General features: G+C 45.0%; 1 protein-coding gene and 1 long non-coding RNA gene across 7 annotated transcripts in view; both read right to left on the reverse strand.

Annotated features, from left to right (window-relative positions):
- The window catches only part of LOC118379193 (protocadherin-12-like), a 24,419-nt gene extending 3,289 nt beyond the window's left edge, over window positions 1-21,130 (reverse strand). Inside the window, exons 1-3 of the mRNA XM_035766198.2 lie at window positions 17,634-21,130; window positions 15,359-15,450; window positions 13,002-13,150 (exon numbers count right to left, since the gene is read on the reverse strand). Of these exons, the coding sequence (XP_035622091.1) occupies window positions 13,002-13,150; window positions 15,359-15,450; window positions 17,634-20,555 (3,163 nt within the window). The 5' untranslated portion in view covers window positions 20,556-21,130. The remainder of the gene's footprint in view (window positions 1-13,001; window positions 13,151-15,358; window positions 15,451-17,633) is intronic.
- LOC127925788 (uncharacterized) lies at window positions 280-4,803 on the reverse strand. 6 transcript variants are annotated; one of them, XR_008122203.1, is made up of 5 exons: window positions 3,231-4,803; window positions 1,932-2,037; window positions 1,274-1,401; window positions 872-1,167; window positions 280-818 (listed from the first exon to the last, which is right to left on the reverse strand). It is a non-coding gene; the product is annotated as an uncharacterized LOC127925788 (long non-coding RNA). The 6 variants fall into 6 exon arrangements; XR_008122201.1 differs by having other exon boundaries at window positions 1,932-2,090; XR_008122202.1 differs by having other exon boundaries at window positions 872-1,220; window positions 1,932-2,090.
- Window positions 21,131-26,199: the final 5,069 nt, after the last annotated feature.

Below are 26,199 nucleotides of genomic sequence, written 5' to 3' on the forward strand. Positions count from 1 at the left end.
GGGTGGAGGAAATCACAGGAGGAGTATATTTATCTGGCATTTCCTGTCATCTCCTGGCTATATCCTGAGTTATACTCAAGTAAAGTGGTCAAGTGGTCTTACACATAATGAGCATGAACAGACTCAGAATGGGTGAAAATCCACTTAAAGCTAAGCCAATCTCTAGAGGTAAGCATTCCAGGCATTATGGGGATGTCCATGCCTGATTATCTTGACCAACTTATCCATTTTCTAATAATAAAAAAAAAAATTGTGTGTGTGTGGGGGGGGGGTTAATTGTAGTATAACTGATAATTTACATTTAAATGGTAAGTTTAAAAAAAACACATTTCAACAAAATGAATAGAGACTACCGAGAGACATTTTTAAATGACAAAACACAAGCAACATGCTACAGGTTACAACCCCAGGAATAAAAAAGATAAAAAACACCAGAATGACTCCTCTTGTTTTGGCCTTCCCAACTCTTTAACCTGATTCTCCTCACTTCAATCTGATTAGGCTCGTGGCCTAGAAAAAGCGCCTGCTGTGGATCACTCACCCTGTGGTCCTCATTAAATCACAACCAGACCTGGTGCCCACACACTCAGCAACACACACACACTTGCAGAGAAGTTCCTGAACGACCCCAGCAGCTAGCATCTCTCCCCCCACACATACATACAGTACACACACCCTAATTCCCTCTCTCAAACACACAGACACTCATACACTCTCCCCCCACTGTGACACTGACAGACCTTGACTTAAATCTCAATCCATAAACGAAACAAATCCTTATCCCGCTGTGTTTACCCTACACATCAGTGAAGAGCAACCTACACAAATCCTTATCCCGCTGTGTTTACCCTACACATCAGTGAAGAGTAACCTACACAAATCCTTATCCCGCTGTGTTTACCCTACACATCAGTGAAGAGCAACCTACACAAATCCTTATCCCGCTGTGTTTACCCTACACATCAGTGAAGAGCAACCTACACAAATCCTTATCCCGCTGTGTTTACCCTACACATCAGTGAAGAGCAACCTACACAAATCCTTATCCCGCTGTGTTTGCCCTACACATCAGTGAAGAGCAAGCTACACAAATCCTTATCCCGCTGTGTTTGCCCTACACATCAGTGAAGAGCAACCTACACAAATCCTTATCCCGCTGTGTTTACCCTACACATCAGTGAAGAGCAACCTACACAAATCCTTATCCCGCTGTGTTTACCCTACACATCAGTGAAGAGTAACCTACTCAAATCCTTATCCCGCTGTGTTTAACCTACACATCAGTGAAGAGCAACCTACTCAAATCCTTATCCCGCTGTGTTTAACCTACACATCAGTGAAGAGCAACCTACACAAATCCTTATCCCGCTGTGTTTACCCTACACATCAGTGAAGAGCAACCTACACAAATCCTTATCCCGCTGTGTTTAACCTACACATCAGTGAAGAGCAACCTACACAAATCCTTATCCCGCTGTGTTTACCCTACACATCAGTGAAGAGTAACCTACACAAATCCTTATCCCGCTGTGTTTGCCCTACACATCAGTGAAGAGTAACCTACACAAATCCTTATCCCGCTGTGTTTACCCTACACATCAGTGAAGAGTAACCTACACAAATCCTTATCCCGCTGTGTTTGCCCTACACATCAGTGAAGAGCAACCTACACAAATCCTTATCCCGCTGTGTTTACCCTACACATCAGTGAAGAGCAACCTACACAAATCCTTATCCCGCTGTGTTTACCCTACACATCAGTGAAGAGTAACCTACACAAATCCTTATCCCGCTGTGTTTGCCCTACACATCAGTGAAGAGTAACCTACACAAATCCTTATCCCGCTGTGTTTACCCTACACATCAGTGAAGAGCAACCTACACAAATCCTTATCCCGCTGTGTTTGCCCTACACATCAGTGAAGAGCAACCTACACAAATCCTTATCCCGCTGTGTTTACCCTACACATCAGTGAAGAGCAACCTACACAAATCCTTATCCCGCTGTGTTTACCCTACACATCAGTGAAGAGCAACCTACACAAATCCTTATCCCGCTGTGTTTACCCTACACATCAGTGAAGAGCAACCTACACAAATCCTTATCCCGCTGTGTTTGCCCTACACATCAGTGAAGAGTAACCTACACAAATCCTTATCCCGCTGTGTTTACCCTACACATCAGTGAAGAGCAACCTACACAAATCCTTATCCCGCTGTGTTTACCCTACACATCAGTGAAGAGTAACCTACACAAATCCTTATCCCGCTGTGTTTGCCCTACACATCAGTGAAGAGTAACCTACACAAATCCTTATCCCGCTGTGTTTACCCTACACATCAGTGAAGAGCAACCTACACAAATCCTTCTCCCAGACTGTGTTTGCCCCTCACCTCGCTCATCACATCAGTGAAGAGCAAGCTACACAAAAAAACCTCCTTATCCCGACCAGTGTTTGCCCTACACATCAGTGAAGAGCAAGCTACACAAATCCTTATCCCAGCTGTGTTTACCCTACACATCAGTGAAGAGCAACCTACACAAATCCTTATCCCGCTGTGTTTACCCTACACATCAGTGACCATCAGATCCTCCTCTCCACCCCTCTCCGAGTATCCTCCGGCGAGCAAGCCCTACACAAATCCTTATCCCGCTGTGTTTGCCCTACACATCAGTGAAGAGCAACCTACACAAATCCTTATCCCGCTGTGTTTACCCTACACATCAGTGAAGAGCAACCTACACAAATCCTTATCCCGCTGTGTTTACCCTCACATCAGTGAAGAGCAACCTACTCAAATCCTGGGCTCCCGCTGTGTTTACCCTACACATCAGTGAAGAGCAACCTCTGGTGTTCACAAATCCCAAGTTCTCCCGCTGTGTTTGCCCTACACATCAGTGAAGAGCAAGCTACACAAACCATTATCCCGCTGTGTTTGCCCCTACACATCAGTGAAGAGCAACCTACACAAATCCTTATCCCGCTGTGTTTACCCTACACATCAGTGAAGAGCAACCTACACAAATCCTTATCCCGCTGTGTTTACCCTACACATCAGTGAGGAGCAACCTACACAAATCCTTATCCCGCTGTGTTTACCCTACACATCAGTGAAGAGCAACCTACACAAATCCTTATCCCGCTGTGTTTACCCTACACATCAGTGAAGAGCAACCTACACAAATCCTTATCCCGCTGTGTTTGCCCTACACATCAGTGAAGAGCAACCTACACAAATCCTTATCCCGCTGTGTTTGCCCTACACATCAGTGAAGAGCAACCTACACAAATCCTTATCCCGCTGTGTTTACCCTACACATCAGTGAAGAGCAACCTACACAAATCCTTATCCAAATCCCACATGACGTTCACACGCATCATGTTTTGCCCCAAATCCCTGTAAGATAGTTATCCTCTGCAGTATTTGTTTGGAATGTTCAAAGACTGAGCTCCATGTATGTGGGGGGTTTTGAATGAAAGAGAGGAAGCTCCATATTTGTGGAGGGGGGAGGGTTTAACTCTTGAGTTGTTGAACCACACACACAGGTAATCAAACGAAGTGGCCCTGAACAACTCAACCGCCATTACTTCTAAGGCCATCTTTCATGTCTGTCGTCTCCCGGAGACCTCAGACGAGAGCGTTGCTAACATTGATAGGCATGCATATAAACTGCCATTAACTAAGCAGGCTGGCCCTTGTACATGGTCTGTTGCGACTGCTTGACTTTGACACGGAGGCTGGGGAGGCAGTGTTAGCCCCACAGCAGACCACATCAGAGAGAGAGAGATTAACCCACAAGCTAACTGCCTGGGTTCAATAAAATGCTGCTTCCTTGTCTGGCTGCTTTCTCTGCAAACACCTCTGTCCCCCCCCTCCATCCCCTCTCTCTCTGTTTCTCTGTCCCTCTTACTGTCTAATTCAGGGGTGGGGTACTAGGCCCGCGGATCAATTTCCCAAAAAACAAATGGAACTCATTTGGGTCTGAGAGTTAGAATAGTAGAATACACAGGGTGCAATTTTGAAATGTGGTTGTACATCAGCAGTTTTTCTCTTGTCAGTCACTGATGTAACAGTATAACTTTAGACCGTCCCCTCGCCCATACCCGGGCGCGAACCAGGGACCCTCTGCATACATCAACAACAGTCACCGACGAAGCATCGTTACCCATCGCTCCACAAAAGCTGCGGCCCTTGCAGAGCAAGGGGAACTACTACTTCAAGGTCTCAGAGCAAGTGACATCACCGATTGAAACGCTATTTAGCGCGCACCACCGTTAACTAAGCTAGCTGTTTCACATCCGTTACACTGACAATCACTCAATTAGCCCATATCAGCTATCTAAAGTTGTAGTAGTCATGGTTGAATTACTGACGTGGGACCCCGATTGATTTTGTTAGTCACTCTCACTCAAATATCATATTAAAAACTACAAACATTTCTCTCCACCCTATGACAAAATGTGTATAATTGCAGCAAACTTGCTTTAAAACTGTAACATTTTCTCTACGCCCCATGGCAAAATGTGTATAAAGCAATAAAATGTCTTCAGAAAATTTAAATTCTGCAATTATACACATTTTGCCATGGGAAGGAGAGAAGATTTAGCAAAAATGTTTCTTTGGTCCCCAAAAGGCTAATGCCTACTCTGACTGCTTGTGTGGGTATGAATGTTGGTACGCAGACCCGCGAGCCACTAAGGCCCCTTGTGATTTTTTGTGGCCCCCATCAAAGTTGACCATCCCTGGTCTAACCCCTTTTGTTTTTATGTCTGCAAACTCTTCTCCCTCTCCTTATCTCACTCTCCCCCTCTCTCTACACCCCCACTCTCTCTATATCCTCTCTCTCTACACCCCCCACTCTCTCTATATCCCCTCTCTCTACACCCCCCACCCTCTCTCTTCCCCTCTCACTACACCCCCCACTCTCTCTATATCCTCTCTCTCTACACCCCCACTCTCTCTATATCCCCTCTCTCTACACCCCCCCACTCTATACCTCATCCCCCTATATCTACACCCTCCACTCTGTACCTCATCCCTCTCTCTCTACACCCCCCACTCTACATCTCATTTCCCTCTACCACTCCCTTCTTCTCTCTATCTTCCGTGATCCATGGCTCGCCCCCTTGCAAACTTAATTAGACTGGACCCACCAGCAGGGAACCCCTAAATCCTCAGAAAACAATTACCCTCTTATTGGAACCAGAGGAACCCCCACACACCACATCACACAAACAGGTTTGATGTGGAGAACATCCCTTCTGTGGTAGATCGACTACAACCACAACAAACACCCCCAAATATGGAAGCAGTTTAAAGCATACCGCCAAGCGTTAGATCTACAAATCTATTTCAAGTAAGAGCTCAGCTTTAATAACGATCATAATCATCGGTTTAGTAAATCTGACAACTCAATTGGTGATATGTGATTCATCTTCTATCCTCTCTAAGACTATAGTTTCAATTTAGATTTTCAAGTGAACTGTCCCTTTAATGGGTGATATGGCTACCAAACAAAATAATGCAGATTTGAAAGAAAATAGCAGAGCTCAAGGACAGATAGAGATTGTGAGGCCACATTCTGAACAAGGGGTGCTGAAAACACACTGATCTACACACTAGTGGTGCATGGTTCAGTTGTTTGTTCACCCGCACACAATATGCTAATAACCATCCACAACCGGTCATAACCTATCCACAACCGGTCATAACCCATCCACAAACGGTCATAACCCATCCACAAAGGTCATAACCCATCCACAACCGGTCATAACCCATCCACAACCGGTCATAACCCATCCACAACCGGCCATAACCTATCCACAACTGGTCATAAACCATCCACAACCGGTCATAACCCATCAGTCATAACCCATCCACAACCAGTCATAACCCATCCACAACCGGTCATAACCCATCCACAACCAGTCATAACCCATCCACAACCGGTCATAACCCATCCACAACCAGTCATAACCCATCCACAACCGGTCATAACCCATCCACAACCAGTCATAACCCATCCACAACCGGTCATAACCCATCCACAACCGGTCATAACCCATCCACAACCGGTCATAAACCATCCACAACCTGTCATATCCCATCTACAACCGGTCATTGATATTAATTACTAGTCTGCAGCTAGGAATTCGGTATCATTGAACGCGAAGACTGACAACCGCTGAAACATCTATCCATAACGACATGAATGAATGTCACTCTGAACTATCCATTCTAACCACGACAGAGAGGGCGGAGAAACTCTCCAACAGAAACAAACTTTTCAACAGAGACCCCGACGACACACTGAGTGTAAATATATATACTGATTGCAATTATTCCCGAATGAGTGAGCGTTCATGTGCAAAGGATTAGCATTTCAATTGTTATAATTATCAACTCTGTGATGACTTCTCAGCTGACCCCCACTCCCCTTTTGTCTAACAAGCCGCCATGCCGGTTTGCCCACGAGGGCACATTCCCCTATCATTTCTTGTTACCATATTTACTTTGTTTGTTTGTGTGTGCACTTCTGTGATTGTTTAGTTAGTTAATAAATACATGATTTAAGACAATTGATGTATGGATGACTCATAGTGAAGACTTGGTTCGTGCAGATAACCAACAATTTACGACGTTTGGAATGAGACTAACGTGAGGTAAAGAAGAATGAATTAATCAGAAGACTATTGATCAGATATGAAAATATCTGAAATGTTATATTAGGAAAATTATAACTTTGTAATCTGAATATTTTCCTTGGTGCCCCGACTTCCTAGTTAATTACAGTTACATGATTAATCAGTTTAATCGCGTAATAATACTTACAGAGAATCTTTGATAAAAACTAAAAGTCTTCATTTAATGATAGCAAAGACACGACATAGCTTATCCACAACCGGTCATAACCCATCCACAACCGGTCATAACCCATCCACAACCGGTCATAACCCATCCACAACCGGTCATAACCCTTCCACAACCGGTCATAACCCATCCACAACCGGTCATAACCCATCCACAACCGGTCATAACCCATCCACAACCGGTCATAACCCATCCACAACCGGTCATAACCCATCCACAACCGGTCATAACCCATCCACAACCGGTCATAACCCTTCCACAACCGGTCATAACCCATCCACAACCGGTCATAACCCTTCCACAACCGCCTGACTCGACTATATGTGATAAAGGATAAAGTGAAAATCTGAGGCCTGCACCCAACCCTAACCCCCTAATTTAGAAAATGCAGTCAGAAACTGTGGAAGGTGTTTTCGTTGTTGCCTTATTTAGATAGGTTTCTGCTTATAATTTCCGACGTTTTGGTAGGTTAATTGTTAGTCCAGGGTTTGATGATGAGTTGTTTATTTGAATCAGCTGTGTAGTGCTTGGGCAAAAACCAAAACATGCACCCAAGGGGGGACCCAGGACCGAGTTTGGGAAACCCTGTGTTAGTCAACTTGTCTATAGTTAGAAACATGCAGCTTCTCTTTTGTCATTATATGTTGCCCTAGAAGACTAAATAAACCCTTGCTCACCAGCATAATGTCATGTAGCTGAAATACGATCAGATTTTATGATGCTGATAAAGACAGCAACTCTACAGATGGTATCTAACTGCGCATTCACATTCAAGATGCTGAAAGAAAGAAATTATATTTCTCCACTCCTGTTCCTGAGTCGAAATGTTGCCTACATTTGGTGACTCATTTTACTGCAAGAAATGCTTAGTTCTGTAGGAGTTAATGTTAAATGTCAAATTTTATGGAGGGCCTAGCATCTGTGGGTTTTCCCTTTCAATTAAGACCTAGATAACCAGGTGAGGGAAGTGCTCTACTAATTAGTGACCTTAATTCATCAGTTAAGAACAAGGGTGGAGCAAAAACCAGCAGACACTCTGCCTTCCGTGGAATGAGTTTGACACATGTTACAGACCTCAGTCTCCAGATTTCAGTTTCCATTCAACCCAGGGGTTTAAAACTCATTCCATAGACAGCCAAGCGAGGGGAATTCCTTACTAATTAATGACCATATTTTGTCAATTAAGTACATGTGAGGAGAGAAAACCCGCAGACACTCGGTCCTCCGTGGAATGAGTTGGACACGTGAGTTAACCTATCTGAACAGTACGCTACAGCAGTGGTTCCCAAATGGTGGGGTGCGTGAGGGGTCGGCAGGGTTGCCCATAGATATAGTTGTAATTTTTTTGTCACTCAAATATCACATGAATACACATTAGACATAGCAAAATGTATAGAATTGCAAGAAAATATGCTTTAAAACTGCTAAATGTTCTTTGCGCCCCATGACAAAATGTGTAGAATTGCAGGAAATAAGCTTTTACAAAGAATGCTAAATTCTCTCCACCAACAAGAGGGGTGTGAACAGATTGTGACATGAACAGTGCTTGTGCCCATAGAAATCTTCTAAGAAGAATGGCGCCGGAGGAGAAGGCTGCCGTTTTACAGACTCCTAACCAATTGTGCTATTGTGTGTTTTTTCACCTTATTTGTAAACTTCTTTTGTACATAATGTTTCTCCTACCGTCTCTTATGATCAAACAGAGCTTTTGGATATCAGGACAGCGACTACTCACCTCGTACTGGACACAGATTTGTTCTTTAACGAGTCAGACGAAGGATTTACTTCAGACACCCGACAAGGCCCAAATCTTGTCATTCGCATGAAGAAGAGACAGAGATATTGGGGACGTTCTTCGGGGTGCCTTGTAAGGATACGACGGCAGGTGGGCAATCTGCCTTTACCATCAGTCCTATTAGCCAACGTACAATCATTGGATAACAAAATAGACTAGCTACGATCACAAATATCCTACCAACAGGACATTGAAAATCGGAATATCTTATGTTTCACTGAGTCGTGGCTGAACAACGACACGGATAACATACAAAAATCAAATTAAACCATATTGTGTTCAGCGAAATAACAACACAATGTCAAATACAGGAAGCCTAGTCGAATAATTAACATTCAATCACATTAACCGTTATTCTCTAGCAGGAATTTCATTAATCGTCCATATGTAGCCAAACATAGCTGCTGCTCATTCCGGTTTGCTCTAAAATGGCTAAATGGTCAAAAAGAAAGTAAGGCCCGCGTCCATAGAGACACACACCAGCTCTACTGGTAGTACTGTTACTACCAGCAGTACTACACCTGCACCTGTTGACGACACAAGTTGTTCTGCTTCCATGAGCACATCCAACGCTAGCATCAGTAATTATACATTTATTGTTAGCCCAGCTAGCATGGACACTGACAGTTGTGAATCTGATGAGAACTAGATTGACTTGGGGTTCACTTATATTGGGAGTAGTGCCTTTCCTCAGCCACAGTGTGTTATACGTGCAAAAGTACTATCTCACAACTCGATGAATCTTTCACTCTTGCGCAGACATTTAGAAACACAACAAGCCTATTTGAACATGCCTATTATTATTTTGCGAGAATTAAGACAACTTTCAAGTAGTAAGATGTATAAAAGCAACAGATACCATTAATCAGAAGGGGCTAGTAGCGTCTTATATGGTGAGCTACCGAGTGGCTAGGACAGGCAAGCCCCATACTATTGTGGAGGACTTCATTCTTCCTGCTGCCGCGGATATGGCTGGGACAATGCTGGGGGGAAAAGCGCCCAAAAACTATACAGACAGTGCCTTCATCAAACAACACTATTTCACGACGCATCAGTAACATGGCAGGAGATTTTGAAACAATTACTGCTTCGCATACAAGCCAGTGAATTCTATGCGTTACAGCTGGATGAGTCAACAGACGTGGCGGACCTGGCACAGCTCCTGGTATATGTCCATTATGTTTATGGGTGGTCAATTATGGAAGACATTCTCTTCTGCAAACCACTGGAAAACCAGGACAACAGGAGAGGACATTTTTAAAGTATTGAACAGCTTTGTGACATCAAATGGACTTTGGTGGTCAAGATGTGTTGGTATCTTTAGTGATGGTGCAAAAGCCATGACATGCAAGCAGTTGCTCCTGACGTCACTTGGGTACACCGCAGCCTCCACTGAGAGGCTCTTTCTGCCAAGGGAATGCCTGACAGCTTGAAAGACATTTTGGGCACTACAGTGAACATGGTTAACTTTGTTAAAGCAAGTCCCCTGAACTCTCGTGTATTTTCTGCACTATGCAATGATAAAGGCAGCGACCATGTAACACTTTAACAACAGACAGAAGTGTGCTGGTTATCAAGGGGCAAAGTATTGAATTGAGAGACGAGCTTAAAGTTTTCTTTACTGACCATGATTTTCACTTGTCTTGCATGATGATGAGTTTCTCACAGGACTGGCCTGTCTGGGTGATGTTTTTTTCTCACCTGAATGACCTGAATCTAGGAATACAGGGACTCTCCGCAACTATATTCAATATGCGGGATAAAATTGAGGCTATGATTAAGAAGTTGGAGATGCTGGCACTAAGACCGCACTCAATGAGCTGTATACGGCCATAAGAAAACAGGAAAATGCTCATCCAGAGGAGGCGCTCCTAGTGGCCGGTGAATTTAATGCAGGGAAACTGAAATCAGTCTTACCTAATTTCTATCAGAATGTCATCTATACAACTAGAGGTGAAAAAAACTCTAGATCACCTTCATTCCACTCACACATATGCATACAAAGCTCTCACTCGCCCTCCATTTGGCAAATCTGTACTTCTGTACTCCCTGTTCCTCCCACGACTGCATGGATGCGCACGACTCCAACACCATTTTAAAGTTTTCTGAAGACACAACGGTGCTAGGCCTGATCACCAACAACAATGAGATGTCTACAGGGAGGAGGTCAGAGACCTGGCATTGTGGTGCCAGGAAAACAACCTCTCCCTCAATGTCTGCAAGACAAAGGAACTGATCGAAAAAAACAAGTGTTGACTACAGGAAACGGAGGGCCGAGCACGCCTCCATTCACATTGACGTGGCTGTAGTGGAGCGGGCCGAAAGCTTCAAGTTCCTCTGTGTCGACATCATTAAGGATCTATCATGGTCCAAACTCACCAACATAGTTGTGAAGAAGCACGACAATGACTCTTCTCCCTCAGGAGGCTGAAAATATTTGGCATAGGCCCTCAGATTCTCAGAAGGTTCTACAGCTGCACCATTGAGAGCATCTTGACTAGCTGCATCACTGCTTGGTATGGAAACTGCTTGGCAGCCGACCGCAAGGTGCTACAGAAGGTAATTCGGAGGGCTCAGTACATCACTGGGGGCGAGCTCCCTGCCATCCAGTACCTCTATACCAGGTGGTGTCAGAGGAAGACCATAAAAATTGCCAAAGACTTCAGCCATACAATTCATGGACTGTTCTCTCTGTTACCACACGGCAAGCAGTACCGATGAACCAAGTTTGGAACTAACAGGACCCTGAACAGCTTCTACCCGCAAGCCATAAGACTGCTAAATAGTTAGTTAAATATTTAACCAAACAGCTACCCGGACTCTCTGTATAGACCACTTTTGCACAACATTTTTTTGGACTTATCACATACTCTTCTGCTACTGTTTACTATCTGTCACTCTATCCAATTTTATTTGTCACACAGACCGAATACAACAGGTGTAGACCTGAATGTGAGATGCTTATTTCAAGTCATTAACCAGCAATGCAGTTCAAGAAATAGAGTTAAGAAAATATTGACTAAATAAACTAAAGTTTTAAAAAATCAAATCAATCAAATCTAAAAGTAACACATGAAAATGACATAACAATAACGAGGCTATATACAGGGGGTACCAGTACCGAGTCAATGTGCTGGGGTACAGGTTAGTCAAGGTAATTTGTACATTTAGGTAGCAGTTGACCTAAATTCCCTCGTACCCCTGCACATCGGCTCGGTACTGGTAACCCGTGTATACAGCCAAGTTATCCTTACTTATTGTGTATCTATTTTTACTTATATTATTATGCGTTTTACTTTTCTTCGTTTCTCAATTTTCTTTCTCTCTGCATCGTTGGGAAGGGCCCCGTAAGTAAGCATTTCACTACACCTTGTTGTTTACGAAGCATGTGGCAAACAAATTGGATTTGAAACATGATGTCAGAGGTGAGACAATCTGTTCACTGCCTCAGGGAAGAGTGGGTGGTGGTGACGGGGTGTGTCTGTCTGGTTGCTCTATACAGCTTAGAAAATGGGACTACCATAGCAAAACACAAGAAAGAACGACTCTCCAGGTGAGAAGACAAAACATCTGAGAAACAGGCGGCTTAAACGTAGTCAGGAATCCTCAAAGAGCCTGAGCTTCTCGCCATTCGCGTGTCTCACAAATATAGTGTGACTTACAACGCTAATGGAGGACCCCTTTGCCTTTGGGTACGGGTGACTCAAGGATTACACACAGACACACATGCAGGTCTTTGTAACACCCCTGTGTGAGATTACTGTACCAGCATAGACTTTATATTGCTCTCACTGAAGATCAACCGAAAGATAGAAATCCCTGTGTTTGCCCGGAGGTCTTAAGTGAGAAAAACTAAGGGGTGTGTCTTTGATTTGAAAATAACAAAGACGGGGCCCCTAGTCAGAACGAGACAATGACCTGAACAATACCTGGAAGGAACTCCACACATATATTTACTGTGTATGTTGGAATATAGAATGTGAACATATTAGTCTGTTCGACCATACAGAGCGCTGCGCTCACTACTGTTTCACATACAGTATATCCCAATTTGAATCTTTACGGCTGAGTGAAAACACCCATTGTTAGTCATTTAAGTCAGCTATGAATTGTCAGAACAGAATGAAGCCTCACAGAGAGCTAGGAATGCCACTAAAAGTATTTTCTCTTTGTTAGATTTGACCATTATTTGTTTGAAGTTTTCTTCAATATTATTGTTGTTTGTTGACTATAAAATAGTATAAGTTGTCTTTAGTGGTGAAAGGGTATTCTGATGTCTATGGGACAACCTAGTAAAATAAAGGTTTCATTGAAAAATAAAAACGGTTCTTACCAGGGTTGTTGAGCAGGGTGTTAAGGTCCTCCTCCAGTAGCAGGTTGACAGGGGAGTCTCGGCCCGTGTCCCAGTCCATGTCTCCGGCTTCACTCTCGCCATGGCCACTGTCCTTGGTGCTCTGACAATCAGTGTCCTGAACGCCGGTCCTTCAGGGAAGCAGACAGGGGAGTGTCAGGGACAGTGAGGGAGGACATTTTAGAACCAACGTCAGCCATCTTGTGGAAACATCATTATGACTGTCCTGTTCAATTTTCCCAAATTTGGATGGGAGAAAGTTGATTCCATTCTGGAAATATGCTGATCTGAGCTCAATATAATAATTTAAAGGACCAGTGCAGTCAAAACCTTCATTTTCCTGTGTTTTATATATATTGCCACATCAAGAGGTTGGAGCAATACTCTGAAAATTATGATAATGTCCTTTTAGTATAAGAGCTGTTAATAAAGACTGCCCACATTTTCTGCCTGTTTTGGTGGGATGGAGTTTGGGCCTGTCTTGTGACATCACCAGGGGATAAATTAGTTAATAGACCAATAAGAAAGGTAGTTCCAAACCTCTCTCCTCCCAGACAGTCCTAGCAAAAATATTGCTTGAGAAATTGCACTTTGCTAAGAAGCATTTTTATTTTATTTTTACAATTTAATAAGGTTGCAGCACTCCACCAATCAGGTGGCCAGATTGAAGCCACTCCTAAGTAAAAGAAATGAGAAACAAGATTCTCTGGTCTATTGAAACCAAGATTGAACTCTGGCTTGAATGCCAAGTGTCACATCTAGAGGAAACCTGGAAACATCCCTAAGGTGAAGCATCGTGATGGCAGCATCATGCTGTGGGGATGTTTTTCAGCAGCAAGGACTGGGAGACTAGTCAGGGTCGAGGGAATGATGAACGTAGCATAGGACAGACAGATCCTTAATGAAAACCTGCTCCAGAGTGCTCAGGACCTCAGACTGGGGCGACTCTAAGCACACAGCCAAGACAATGCAAGAGTGGCCTTGGGACAAGTCTCTGATTGTCCTTGAGTGGCCCAGCCAGAGCCCGGACTTGAACCCGATCAAACATTTCTGGAGAGACCTGAAAATATCTGTGCAATGACGCTCCCCATCCAACCTGACAGAGATTGAGAGGATCTGCAGAGAAGAATAGAAGAAACTACCCAAATACATGTGTTCCAAGCTTGTAGCGTCATATCCAAAAATACTTAAGGCTGTAATCACTGCCAAAGGTGCTTCAACAAAGTATTGAGTAAAGGGTCTGAATACTTTTGTAAATGTGATATTTACGTTTTTTTTTATCTTTAACAAATTTGCGGACATTTCAAAAAAACTGTTTTTGGTTTGTCATTATGGGGTATCGTGTGTAGATTGATGAGGGCAAAAAAAAACGATTTTAGAATAAGGCTGTAATGTAACAAAATGTGGAAAAAGTCAAGCGGTCTGAATACCCTCCAAATGCACTGTACTTCTAGGTGTTTTACTGTTTAATGTTAAAATACCAGAGATTTTAGGTATAGACTGATAACAGAACATGCTCCCTGTCAGAGACGTTATCTGAGCCAGTCAGAGCCAGACAGACCTGGACCCAAGGGAGATAGCTAGGCCAATCAGGCCAGAGACAGGAAGTCTCACCCAATCAGGTAGACTAATGTCACCTCTCAGTGGGGGTCAACATGTTTTTATGTGTCATGATGACACATAAAAACAGATACCTGAGTAGGGGCGAAAAGTCTGCATTGTGCCTGTGTCTTGTTTTAAGATGATCTCAATGAAAGAAAACACTATGACAGACTCTTCATTCCTCGTGTTAGCTAAGAAGCCGAACCAGATCTAAACCTCTCACTATAGATGATAATAACATTGTGGTCATTGGATGTGCTGGTTCCTGCCCTAGAGGCATGAGTCAGGGCAGTGAGTCATGCTCTAACATGCCCCCTGACACATTGACTGACTGGCAGATCACCTAGGTTATGAGACACTCTTCCTGTTACTGGCAGACTGAGGGCAGAGGTGGTCTTCCAGTTTATCAGACACAAACCTGAGCTCTATTGCCTAGTTATACGCATAGGAGCATTTGAAATTATAATTATTTATAAGGTGCCTTCGAGCAGAGAAAAACATCTTAATGGGATGACTTGTACATATAAAGGATACATATAAATAAAAAACATGACGTTGTAAATATATACGCTTTTGAGATAAGTCAACATTGTGTGAAAAAATACATCATGAAAATCTCACATAAACGATGCATGTAGCGGTAGTAGTGATCAACAGCCAAATGGCTCTGAAACAAAGGAGGGATAATTACAAGAAAAAGGGAAGAAAAGAAAAAAAGAAAGAGGAAATGTACTCACCTGCCAGCGCGATGGGAGTACTTGTTGCCTCGGAAGTTGGGTCTCGGCTGCAGCTGGCCCTGGTGGAGCAGGGAGAGGAGCTGGGAGATCTGCTGTAAATTGGCAGGAGGAGAGAGGAGTTAGGAGACAGTAACCATGTTTCCAGCCAACATTTTTAAGTTAAGTCATGCCTTATAAAAAAAAAATAACACGACAGGTGTGATGGAAAGACTAAGTGTCGGTACAATTTCATAAATGTCGATAGACATTTTGTTCGTTGGACATGGTGCGATACTTTTGTGTCTGTAAAACGAAATATGCAACAATTACAATGGAAAAGCTTTGGAATCGGTGCTTGGCTGCTAATTTAGTAATAAAAATGATCTCGCTCTTATCCATAATCGCATCATGTACCGTCTGCTCTGTAGCCTATCTGCAAGCTGTTGGTGCCAAGACCAGAGTGGGCACATTTGCTCTTTATCAAATACTTTTTGTGCCAAAATCATCGACAAAGATAACAATTGATTGGAAACACATAGAACCTTTTATTCGGTACATGGAAACTTAAGCCCAAAAGTGTTTTTTATGTGCCCTTCATCATCACGCACAGCATTTTATTCGCAAAAAGTCTGTTTGATGGAAGCGCACCTCTAGTGAGGAAATTCTCAGATTTGAGAATATCCCCATGAAAATATGTCACTATGGATGGAAACCAGCTACTGATATTATAACACAGAAGTCAGAATAACAAACTAGTGCTTGGGGAATGTAGTGTATTGAGGCTGTTTGGACAGTTTTATACCAACTGTATGGGATGTCGTTTAACTCCCTGACAAAGGCAATGCCGACAAACGTCAAAGTTTTTAATCTACTAAATTGAACAGCATGTAAATACCACGAAGTACTGTGGTTCTCATTGTTTATCTATGTTCATGGTATATGTTGGTTTAACTGTTGCAACATGTGAAAGAAAGGTGACTTTCTGTGGGAGAGGGAATGGGTGTCATTCAATTCGACAATTGGAGCGGTTTGTGCTGGCATCTTTTTTATAGGACCGGATGTGCTGCTAACTGTGGCCCCAAGCTCAGAGAGGAAACAGGCTTTGTGATGTGAAGAGAGGGAAGTGTGTGTGTGTGTGTGTGTGTGTGTGTGTGTGTGTGTGTGTGTGTGTGTGTGTGTGTGTGTGTGTGTGTGTGTGTGTGTGTGTGTGTGTGTGTGTGTGTGTGTGTGTGTGTGTGTGTGTGTGTGTGTGTGTGTGTGTGTGTGTGTGTAGGCACATGTATGTGTTGCACAGAGGGTCGAGGGTGGACAGGAAAGTGCTTTTACATAAAGGACTATTCTTCTCTGACCCGTTTCCTTCCAGGATGAACCTCCGAAATATGAACGTGTGGAGGTGGAGGACGGGGGGACTCTAAAGCCAAAGTGCCAAGTGGGGCGGGCGAGCGGGCGGGCGAGCGGGCGGGGGTACAGGAAAGGTGGGTCAAGAATCAGGCCTCTTCCTGCTGTTAAAATGGAATTCACATGAGGCCTTCAGACCTTGCCAGACTCTATGTTCTAAGCCCATTGGGTGTTTGGCATTGTCGACTGCATGAATTCTCCCTCAATGAGGATGCATCGTTTGACTAGCACAGCACTTCTGGAGTAGTTGGAAACCAGACCTGTACAGTTGCTGTTGTTCTTTGCTTAAAGTGAGCTCAGAAATAGCAATTTGGGCCATTTGTAACTGACGACTCGAGGTCCTTACATGTCAAGGCAGTATTACCTTACACTACAGACATATCAGAGCTTACTTTGGCTGGGCTTCCCCCTAAGAGAATAAGAGTGGTCTACTGATTCTTCCTGCCATTTTTCCTCCCCTGTATGAATCTGTTATGTGATATTGAGTAAAAGTAGAGATTCCTTGGGGGCACAGAAGTAGACAGTATTACAGTGGCTGACACATGAGCACCTGAATAAACTCAATGCTTTGGCTCCAGCATCATCTGTCAGCTGTCCCCTCAGGCTTCCTATATGTAAGCTAAACACCAGGCCAAAATAGCAGAGAGGAACAGAGGGAGAAAAATATTTGCTCTCAGGACATTACATTCATATTCCTGTAGGTTACACTTAATTACTTACAGTAATTCTTTAAGTGAAAAAAAAGAAGGCCTATTTACAAAACAAAAGTATGTTATTAGTTAGATGTATATACGGTATCATCTAACATGAGAATGATGGAAATCAAGGTAATGCATTGCATGATATATACCAAATGTGCATTCATGTTTGTAGTATTTATAACTGAAATGTTTATTACCTGTACTTCTGGAGAGGCAGCAGACAGCTCGATGGAGTTGTCTCCGAAGGCAGCCATGGAGAGACGGACTAAGTTCCTCAGCATCCGTCTGTGGTCTTCAGCATCATGTCCACCTCTGGTGTCTGTGTTCTTGGACCTTCTAAGTGTTGCTACCTGGGACACTGGGGAGGATGGTTCTGGCTCTTCAAAGTCAGGCCTAGCCTGGATCTCAGAGTTCCCATGTCGCTTCAGGGTGCTGGTCTGAGAGAGTGAAGAGGACAACGAAGGGTTTCTTGCCTTGCGCAGGGTTCGGTAAGGAGTGGTGGGGGTTCGAGGTAGAGTGCCGTCCAGCTCGATGCTCCCAGGTTTCCTGAGTGTTCTGGTATGGGAGACTGGCAGCGTTGCGCCCCCATCAGGGTAGGCCTGGGAGTGGACTGTTGGGTGCATGGAGGTGGCTATGCTGTATTGCCTTTCGGTGTGCTGCTCTTCAACCACCAGGGGCATAGGGGAGAGGGGCTGGGCTTCATCCTCATCTTCCGGAGGGTCCTCCCTTCGTCCCCTCAGGACTGGCACCAGCTGGATGTCCGTCTTCCTGATGTTCTTCTGTGGACGGCGAGGGTGACGCGTGTAGGTGGACTCAGCCATCCTGCAGTTGTAGGCATGGTTGTCTCGTTTCGTGGGTCGACAGAAGGTGGTCACCAGGGCAACAGCCAGGAGAAGCAGGAGGCAGATGGCCCCAAGGCATATGGCCATCATCATGGTGAAACTCAGATGGCCACGGTTACCAGGGGCTGAGTTCTTCAGATGGTCCCGCAAGTTGACGAAAGTCACCTCCAAGGTGACCTTTGTCACTAGCCTTGGAGAGCCCTTGTCCGATACAGCGATATCCACTTTGAAAGTCTTCCCAATGAGCTCTGTCGCATTGGTCGTGTTAACATACAGTTGTCCGGTAGTGTCGTCGAGTCTGAACAGTCCTGTGGGGTTTCCATCTGTGATCATGTAGCTGAGTCTTCCATTGAGGCCAGAGTCTAGATCGTTGGCCTTGATGGTAGTGGCCAGGAATCCTGAAAGTCCATTTTGTGCAGAGCGATCGATCGGAGGATAGGTGGAGCCTTCTTCAGCACCATCCCCTAGCTCTGTCACCATCTCCCCCTTCTCTGCATTGACAGGGACGCTCACAAAGGCTATGCCTTTCTTTGGCATTGGCTCATTGATGACGGGGTAGTTGTCATTGACATCCTGGATCTCGATGAGTACCGTGGCAGTGCTGGTGAGGGGTGGATGCCCATGGTCTATGGCCTCCACGATGAAGGAGTAGGTGGGAGACTCCTCATAGTCCAATGACTGCTGGGCGCTGACTACTCCACTGATGGGGTGGATGGCAAAAGACACGGTGGGAGTTCCCAGTTCATTGGACTCTCGAATGGAGTAGGACACCCTGCCGCTGAGCTCAATGTCCACATCATTAGCTTCTACCTTGAGGACCTGTAGGCCTACGGCATTGTTCTCCTTGAAGGAAGCCCTGTAGTGGGACTTGGAGAACACAGGGGCATTGTCATTCTCATCCAACACATGGACAACTAGGTATCTAACACATGACAGTGGAGGGTCACCGTAATCCTGGGCAAGTAACGTGAGGTTATACTCCATGACCTTTTCGCGATCCAGGGTGCCATTGGTTACGATCATGTAGTTGTCGCCATGGATTTTCTTGAGGCGGAAGTGGCCTGATCCGTGCCATATGTGGGCATGCACATTCCCATTGTCCCCGGAATCTGCATCAGAGACCATCACCAGTGCGAGGAATGTGTCCTCCGGTGCACCCTCTAAAACAGTTGCCACTGGGGAATCAGGAGGTGTCCAAGTCACGTGGATCCTTGGTGCATTATCATTGACGTCCCTCAGCTTGACGTGTAGTTTACAGTGAGAGGGGATGGCGTTGGGCCCAAGATCGCGAGCCTGGATGTCCACCTCATAAGAGTGTTTGTCCTCATAGTCCAGTTCGCCTTTTAAGGTCACTGCCCCACTCTGGGGGTGGACACTGAAAAGCTTCTGCACCTCAGGTGGAGCATGTTTGCTTAGAGAGTACTCAACCTCCCCATTGGCCCCTTGATCAGGGTCCGTGGCCTTGAGGTTGATGACGATAGTCCCACGGGCTGTGTCCTCAGTTAGTTCCACGGTGGGGGTGCCATCCTCAAACATGGGGCTGTTATCGTTAGAGTCCAAGACTTTGACTCTGACCAGAGTACTGCCCGACCTGGGAGGGTTCCCCTTGTCCCAGGCCACCAGAGTCAGCTCGAAGGAGGACTGCACCTCCCTGTCCAGCTCCTTTATCACCACCAGCTCTGCTTGCTTTGGCCCATCCGCAGTGCTCCTTACATCCAGGGCAAAGTGCTGGTTAACGGACAGTGAGTAGGTCTGCAGTCCATTGGGGCCGGCATCCGGGTCCACGGCTCGGTCCAGGGGAATCCGCATCCTCAACGTGGCCGTCTCAGAGATCTCCAATTCCTGCTTGCCACTGGGGAAGGTGGGGCTGTGGTCATTCAGGTCCATCACCTCCACCCGCACCCTCAGAAAGTGGATAGCACCACCTTTCCTGTAGAGGACACTGAAGGCCAACTCACACAGGTCCGAGCCTCGACACAGCTCCTCCCGGTCCAGCTGTCCCAGAGTGGAGAGAGTTCCGTCGCTCGCTCCGATGGAGAAAGGCAGGGCTTGACCATGCTCCACGACCTGGAAATCCTCCAATGCCTCTGTCTCCCCTCTCTGACGCAGGTCATCGACCAGATGGCCGACCCTGGTGCCCACAGGCTGCTCCTCCCAGACTCTGTACATAACAGTTAATGGGGCCGGGTCTGAACACTGGGCCCCAGAAGCAAGACACAGAACCAGCAGTAGAGCCAGCAGCATGACTGTGTGAGATATTACTGTCCTGTCCAGCATTTAAAAGGGCATGTCTAACACCCACTATAAACTACTGAGATAAGGTGGTGTAATTCTTTGCCCCTACTCTAAAATGATCTTCTTCAATTTAAATACTGATGACTGATGAAAAAGAGTTAAACCTTAAGATAGAAAATATCTCCTTTGAAAATAGCCTGCTACAGTAAAATGTTGATAGTTCAATATCTGAGTTATAAATCAACAAAACATAGAATTATGTTTTTATCAGTAAAAACCATGAATCAAACTGCTCATCCACCCATATTCTTACATTTTTACAGAGCTCTGAATATCAGCACAAAATATACCAACAATTACAGCTAAATCTATCAATGAAACAATCAAATGTATTTCCTAACAAAACAGAATTAAAATGAAATTAAAGATAACCCTACATCCTTTTTATACCAACAACCATACAACCCTTAAGTTGAGTCAGAGAACCAAATTACAAACCCTATAACTATAACTCTTGCCTCCCTCTCTTACACATACATACACTCATAGCTTACTGCATTACTCACTCACACAGCTGCTGGCTCCCAGCCTCTCGGTTCATCAGCTTGTAGCTACAAAGTAAAGTTAGGAGAACACTGAGGAAGTTTGGATCTGTGATGATACAAGCAGGGGAGGACCCAGCCAATCAGAACAGGAGGCATGGAGCATATGCAAATCTGGACTCCACAACCTAAAACAGAAAGAAAAAAAATGGGCCCTCAGGAAATTAAGCAGGAGTTGAAACAACATTTGAGTGCTTTTAAAGAAATGTGATCCTCCCTCTCTGCCCCCAGACCACATTTTGCCTTGTTAATTTTTTCCTGCAATATTCAAAAAACCATCAGAGCCTTGCATTGTGGATCTTTAACTCAGTAGTGGGCTTGAAGCTCTGCCCCTTTGGGACTTTTAGCTGTAACCAGGCCTGCTCTCCACTCAGAGCTGCATGATCTACAGTCTGGGCTCGCGACAGAAATCCTAAACACTAGATAGCACTTGCTGATAAATGTGTGGGCAACTTCAAACTTGTCAGTAGAAAACGTCTTTTAGATTGTCAAATGCCCATTTTTGGATTACGTTAATGTCTTCTTTCATGTTTTGTTGTAATATGATGTGGTTTTTGTTGGGTTTCACAGCAGTAAGCTGCAATTGTTGAGCAGTTTAAAAAAATGTTTTTATCACACATAGCTCAGTCAAGAACATAACATTTTTGCCGTTGTAAAAAGTAGAAGCTATCCATACTGAAGGTCTAGCAACAATGTAGTGTATAATGCAAAACTGCAATATAGATGCTAACAAACAGGGCAAGCAATCCTGATAAACAACAGACATCTTGCCAATTATATGGATCTCCACAATAGGAAAATGATAAAGGAGTGTGAAATGGCCTAATCTTAGCTCTGCGTGTATATATAAAAGTTGAATGTGCGACAGGAAATGATCTAATAGCCTACATAGACAAAGTTTGTTATACTCTTTACGGTTAACACAACATGTAAAGTCTGACCAATCAACCTGATCAATCAATGTTTACTTTAATATAAATATCATGTTTGTATTATCACAATGCTTATCAATTATTTGATGAGCTGGACCAAAGGAACTGTAGGCCTATAACCTATACCAGAAACAATAGCATGGGAAGTTTCCCTTTCAGCTTGGACATCAACAAACCTATCACTGTGCGGGCCAATAAAAGCTTTTCACAGAGTGATAACACCAGGCAGGGTGATAACTCTGGGAAAGATGATGCTGAAGATACCAGTCCCTTTCCACTGTATGTTTTCAGAGACATAGTTAAGGGTCCCCAGACCTCGTAAAAAGCCAAAAGGGGGGGCTGACTCCCCTCAGAGTGACCGTCTCTGTGCGGCCAGAGAGGGCAGAGGTCGGCCAATGCGATTAGGTTCTATCTCCTAAACAAACAGGGGATCCGTTTCACACATAAAGCTGTTCTCCTCCTATCCCCATTTGGAGAGCTGGTGGGAGTCCTTAACAGTTCTGTCTCTCTATCAAAGTATAAACACACATGCACGTTCACACACACGGGCAAACATACCACTACCCCCTCTCCTAATTAACATAGCGTGTATGAAGGTGTGTTGTAACTTTCAACATTCTCAACCTCCACATCTGTGGGAGGGCATGTGGTTAGTATGTGGTAATGATTAGCCCTATTTTTTTTTCTACAAAACAAACTTTTTGAAATGGTTTATACAAAAAAAAATACTGTTACCTGAAAGATTTCAGAATAATAATAAGCCACCACTGGGCACAGATGTCATTTTAACGTCTAGTTTTGGTTTACACTTGATTGAGTTATCAACTAATGTGAATTCAACGTGAAATCATAAAGTGTCACCTTGTCATTGGATTTCTGTTAACAGTTGGGTGAAAAAAACGAGTTGATTACTTTTTTCAAATCCAATCAGTTTTCCACGTTATTCAACGTCATCACATATAGTTTTTTGTTGTTGTTGAGATTACGTGGAAACAACGTTGATTCAACCAGTTTTTGCCCGGTGGGAAGGCTCTGATTGGAACTGCTATCATACTGTCAGACATAAGAGTCTTGATATTTTGCAGGCTCCATGAGGAGTCGAGCAGTCAAGAAAAATTAGAAGTGGACATAAAGCTGGACTCTTAGGACCAATTGAGAATTCATAGAGTGGAGGACATCAAGGAGAGAAAATGTAGCAAGGTAGTGGTGTGTGTGTGTGTCTACCATCCCTGTTTAGGGTTTGTTTGTTTGCATTCCAATAACATGCACCACTGGAGTACATACAGATACATGCGCGCGCACACACGCACACACACACACACACACACACACACACACACACACACACACACACACACACACACACACACACACACACACACACACACACACACACACACACACACACACACACACACACACACACACACACACACACACCTTCCCGAGTGACCATTTGGGAAACACTGCTCTTAGATTATAGTCTGATCCTAAACCTTAGTATACATTACAAGCACACTAGTGGAGGCTGCTGAGGGGAGGACAGCTCATAATAATGTTTGGAATGGAGAGAATACAATGATATCAAACACATGAAAACCATGTTTGACCCCATTCCATTCACTCCATTCCGGCCATTATTATGAGCCGTCCTCCCTTCAGCAGCCTCCATTGCAGCACACATACACATTCCAGAGCAGCTACTGCTACACTGCTTTAGAATAATGCTCAATCCCCTTTTTGGCACTCAGATAATTCATCTGTCGCTAGTCAATACAGAAAAATAAACAGCAGCTAAGGAGGAGGAGGAAAACATTCAGCCAAAAACACAGACAGCCTCAGGGAGTGTAACACTGTAGGGCCAGAAGGAGACGGTAACATTTGGCTCTGGCTTGAGTTTTGCTCTTCTGTTCCACAATGCAGATAAGCAGAGCATGTGAAAACAACAGATCAGAGAGCATCTGATGAACTATTATCTCCCCCCTTCTTTTCCTTCCTCATCCCCCTTAAGTTGGTCTGCCAATGTAAACTGGCATCTGACAAAACTTTTCATGTGGGGGAGACTTCCTGCTGGTAGTAGTCTTGGTTGCCACATTTGTTGTGAGTGTGTGTACATCCCGTCAAGATGCACGTTTTCTTGTGTGTGTAGAGCATTTCCCCCTCACTTAAACATATACATCCATCCCTCTCGCTCCCACCGCTCACGTTAGAGACCCCCAACAGAGAGCCTCCTACACACCTTCCTTTTCATTCTCATTTTAGTGCGGACCGGTGTTGGGTATCTAATCTAAACATCATTGTGAAGTGAAAACAATAGCTGGTGATACTTGGAAAAACAGGAAAGTGAGTCGACAAAGCCAAATAGGGACACTGGGGTTCCAGGAAGAAACCAGCTATTTGAGTTGTTTTCCAGACAGATAAAGGATATGGACGCTGGTAAACAAGACAACAAGGCCAAGTGCAATTTCCCTGCCTCTGTCTAGTCAAGTTTAGTAGCTGCTGGAGTCTCTACGGGAGAGGCTCCATCTGATAATAGTGATTACATAAATGTGTGTGCATGCATAAGCACTCACACACTTTTCTAAAGACAGAATTACTGACATACTGAACTGACACTCAAAGAAAACATTTTGAGTCGAGCAGAGATTTTTCACCTTACAATGTATGCCAAACAAAAAAACATTGATTTCAAAGTTTAACAGACCATAGAACTCTATGCACAATGACTACTTTGAATAATTTCCACTGGACATTTTACAAAGACACATTTTACAGAAAGAACTGTGCACATACTGTGTAAATTGTTCAAAGTAGTCATTGTGCACAGAGTTCTATGCTTTGTTAAACCAGTGTTTAGTTTGGCATACATTTTAAAGTGAAAAATCTGAGTCTCAGCGTAATTTCGTTACCACGGAATTGCCCTAAAGTAGAAAGTGCAAAGTGGAAAAATAGAGAGCTTCAAAGCTAGCAGACTTGGGCAATGAAGAAAGAGAAAAGATAGCTGTAACGTGTGAGCTGAGAGTCGGGAAGCAGGTTCAGGGAGTGAATACATTTAATGAATAAACGAAACACGAACAACGCACAGACATGAAACAGAAACAATGACGCCTGGGGAAGGAACCAAAGGGAGTGACATATATAGGGCAGGTAATCAAGGAGCTGATGGAGCCCAGGTGAGTGTCATTATGCACCGATGCGCGTAACGATGGTGACAGGTATGCACCATAACGAGCCGCCTGGTGACCTGGAGGCCAGAGGGGGAGCACACGTGACAGTACCCCCCTCCCCAATGCGCGGCTCCAGTTGCAGGATGCTGACCAAAATGACGATCCCGGGAATCAGGAGCGGACCGGTCACCTCTGCTAAGGCACGGGAGCATGGTGCAGGAGAGAGCATACGTGACAGTACCCCCTCCCCGGTGCGCGGCTCCAGCCGCCAACCACAGGAACGATCCCGGGTATCAGGAGAGGACCGGTCACCACCGCTGAGGCGCAGAAACCTGATGAACCAGCTGAGGCGTGAGAGCCTGATGAGCCAGTTGAGACCTCCCCGGTTGCCTCGGTCGAGGCACGCAACCCATCGATCCCGCTGAGGCAGGGGAACCCGTCGATCCCGCTGGGGCAGGGGAACCCGTCGATCCCGCTGAGGCAGGGGAACCCGTCGATCCCGCTGAGGCAGGGGAACCCGTCGATCCCGCTGAGGCAGGGGAATCCGTCGATCCCGCTGGGGCAGGGGAACCCGTCGATCCCGTTGAGGCAGGGGAATCCGTCGATCCCGCTGGGGCAGGGGAACCCGTCGATCCCGCTGGGGCAGGGGAACCCGTCGATCCCGTTGAGGCAGGGGAATCCGTCGATCACGCTGGGGCAGGGGAACCCGTCGATCCCGCTGAGGCAGGGGAACCCGTCGATTCCGCTGGGGCAGGGGAACCCGTCGATCCCGCTGGGGCAGGGGAACCCGTCGATCCCGCTGAGGCAGGGGAACCCGTCGATCCCGCTGAGGCAGGGGAACCCGTCGATCCTGCTGGGGCAGGGGAACCCGTCGAGACATGGGAATCCGACAAACCGGCTGAGGCCTCCCAGTTTACTCCGGTTCTGATACCTGGACCCAACATCTTCAACAGAACAAAAACACTCCCTGATGATTCCCTTTGGT

Source organism: Oncorhynchus keta, chromosome 4 (genome assembly GCF_023373465.1).
Source record: "Oncorhynchus keta strain PuntledgeMale-10-30-2019 chromosome 4, Oket_V2, whole genome shotgun sequence".
NCBI lineage: Eukaryota > Metazoa > Chordata > Actinopteri > Salmoniformes > Salmonidae > Oncorhynchus > Oncorhynchus keta.